This window comes from Austrofundulus limnaeus, unplaced genomic scaffold (genome assembly GCF_001266775.1).
Source record: "Austrofundulus limnaeus strain Quisiro unplaced genomic scaffold, Austrofundulus_limnaeus-1.0 Scaffold2280, whole genome shotgun sequence".
Classification (NCBI taxonomy): domain Eukaryota; kingdom Metazoa; phylum Chordata; class Actinopteri; order Cyprinodontiformes; family Rivulidae; genus Austrofundulus; species Austrofundulus limnaeus.
Genome location: NW_013954682.1, coordinates 15,346 through 17,926, shown reverse-complemented (window position 1 = coordinate 17,926; position 2,581 = coordinate 15,346). Strand labels below are relative to the sequence as shown.

General features: G+C 37.9%; 1 protein-coding gene across 1 annotated transcript in view; it reads left to right on the top strand.

Annotated features, from left to right (window-relative positions):
- The window catches only part of plcl1 (phospholipase C like 1), an 18,001-nt gene that overhangs the window by 4,002 nt on the left and 11,418 nt on the right, over positions 1-2,581 (top strand). The window contains exon 3 of the mRNA XM_014034755.1: positions 941-1,303. Coding sequence (XP_013890209.1) covers positions 941-1,303 — 363 coding nt within the window. The remainder of the gene's footprint in view (positions 1-940; positions 1,304-2,581) is intronic.

Genomic DNA, 2,581 nt, shown 5'->3' with positions numbered 1-2,581 from the left:
GTAATGAGGAAAACCTTGGTAAAATTTTCTCTCATAACTTTGTAATGGGAAGATGTAAGGTGGGCTTATTTGCATAAGTAACCCATTCCTACAACATGTTTTCAAAAGCTTTTAATGTAGTTTGAGAGTTGTTTCCTTATTTATTTGGTCTGGTTTTTATGGTTTTATCATTTGTGTTCTTTTAGCAATGCTTTGTTTTTAGTTTGCAATATGTGAAGCACTTTGGCCAATGGCAGTTGTTTTTAAATGTGCTATATAAATAAAGTTGACTTGACTTGACTTCTGTGGGTGGGTGGTCTACTCAGCTCAGGTGAACACCTCCCGGGAAAGCCCTCAGCGTTTCCTGGACTATTTTCCACCAAGGATTACGTTTTATTTTATCTATATTATATTTCTAAAAGGACCTCGCAGCGTTTCTCCTGTGTTCACGAGCACAACAAAACTGCGACAGATCACCTGACTGTTTTTAAAGCGAGGGGCAGCGGCTGCAGCTGCAGGGAGGCGGGTTTTTGCAAATTTTGTCATGATGGCAACTCAAATGAACATGTTGAGTAATAACACACTTCTCCACTTCAAGACAGAAATTTGATGTAACTGTTGTGGGGGTACRTGCTATGGTTCGAGCCACATTAAAAGTGCTGGATGAAGAATAAATAAATAAAGAGACCTGTTTAGAGGTGTAGAGTAATGGATCTTGCCATTGCATGGCAAGMCCCAAATAAAAACTAATAAAGASAYGGTTTTAGAGGTGTAGAGCAATGTTTTGCCCATTGCATGGGCAAGCCCAGTAATTAATACTTTTCCATTCCTTCTCCTATAAACTAATGTTAAAGATGAATTGAACAGATTTTAAATTTGAAGCTGTGACGAACAGTGTTAATGTTTTTATTTTTGGTGCAGAGCTGGGTAACATGTTCGTGCTTCACTTTCCTGTGTACAGGTGAACATGCCTGAGCTGGCCTTGTTACGCTTTGTGGTGTTGGACGATGACTACATAGGAGAYGATTTCATTGGCCAGAACACTGTTGCCTTTGAGTGCCTACAGCCTGGCTACCGGAATGTGCCCTTGCTGGGCCTGGCAGGAGACCTCTTACCACACAGCAGCCTTTTTGTCCATGTGGTCATCACCAACCGACGAGGAGATGGGAAGGCCCCACGCCGAGGGCTGTCAGTGAGGAGAGTGGGTCGACGCGGAAGGGAGTATGTTACATTGAGACACACAGGCATCAAGATGGTGGACGAAGTTTTCAAAAAAGCCAGCGSCCCCCTCAAGGAGGCAACAGACTTGCGAGAGGATGCTCAGGTATGAAAAGAAAAATTTTGTTTTGTTAGATTATGAAGATTTTACAAATTTGAATCTACTGCCCCCTGTTTGTCAGGAAATCAGCTTCACMATGGAGTAATACATACAGCACTTAWTGCCAGTAAGGCTTTGCTAAAAAGACGTATTCAGATGGGAGTTTAAAGGAGCAGCCAAGCAGCAGAGTTTTATCTAAATATCTTGGAGAAAAAAACTGCCTCTTCAGTTGTTGCTGTTCATTTTAGAAACTGGTAACAGTTGAATTGTATTATGTACTTATACATAAAACCTTGAACTGAAAAAAATSAGGAATTTTTATTCCCATCACTATATCTTTGCACAAAGTGCCTGCGTCAATGTTACAGGGTTCGACAAGATTTTAATTTTTTACAACAAATGTTACCTGCCCGACATGAAAAGTTAACTGCCCGAAACAAAAATGTTCAAATTTTGATAAAATAAGAAAAACGTGTACTGTACTTTGTACTACAAAAATATTAACATGATTATACAGAGGTATATAATATATGACATCTGATTAAACAGATGCAAACATGTAGACTGAGTTACTAACAGTCAATTGTATTATCAAGAACATCTTCAAAAAAGTGTTTCCCTTAGAGTACTGGCCTTGGGGGTGGGGCTTTTGAAAACAGAATGATCAACAGCAGCAGCTTTGTTTTAAATACAATTTACAGAACATGAAAAAGTCTGAAATTTGCATTAATTAAATCTTATATAGTGAATCTCATATCCAAAGATACATTTAAAATATCTTGAACTGGAGTCTCCATACAACATGATGATAAGTCTAATGGTATTTATACAAGTCAGAATATAATTAGAGATACAGTTTCTTAAATAGGTATTTTGAATTGTCAAAATATATTAAGAGATGTCTATTAATTTGTTTCTTTCTTTCATGCTTAAAAACAAAACCATCCATATACAGCATTAAAAAAACAAAGTAAATCATACCCTGAAGTACAGTAAAAGGGTGCAGAGTGAAGTAAAAAAAAAACTTTTTATCATAGGCTACGTTCACACTGCAGGTCTTAATGCTCAGTTCTGATTTTTTGAAAAAATCCGATCTTTTTGTGTGAACGTTCACATTACATTTTAAATGTGACCTGTATCAGACCCCTGTGTGAACGCAACACAGCGCTGATGTGACATGCATGCGCAGTAAAAGACGTGATGTCAGAGCTGATTAAATAATTATCTCACATGCTTCTTTAGTTCAGTGTTTATATCTGAAGCTGCCTCTGACCGGGATGCTCC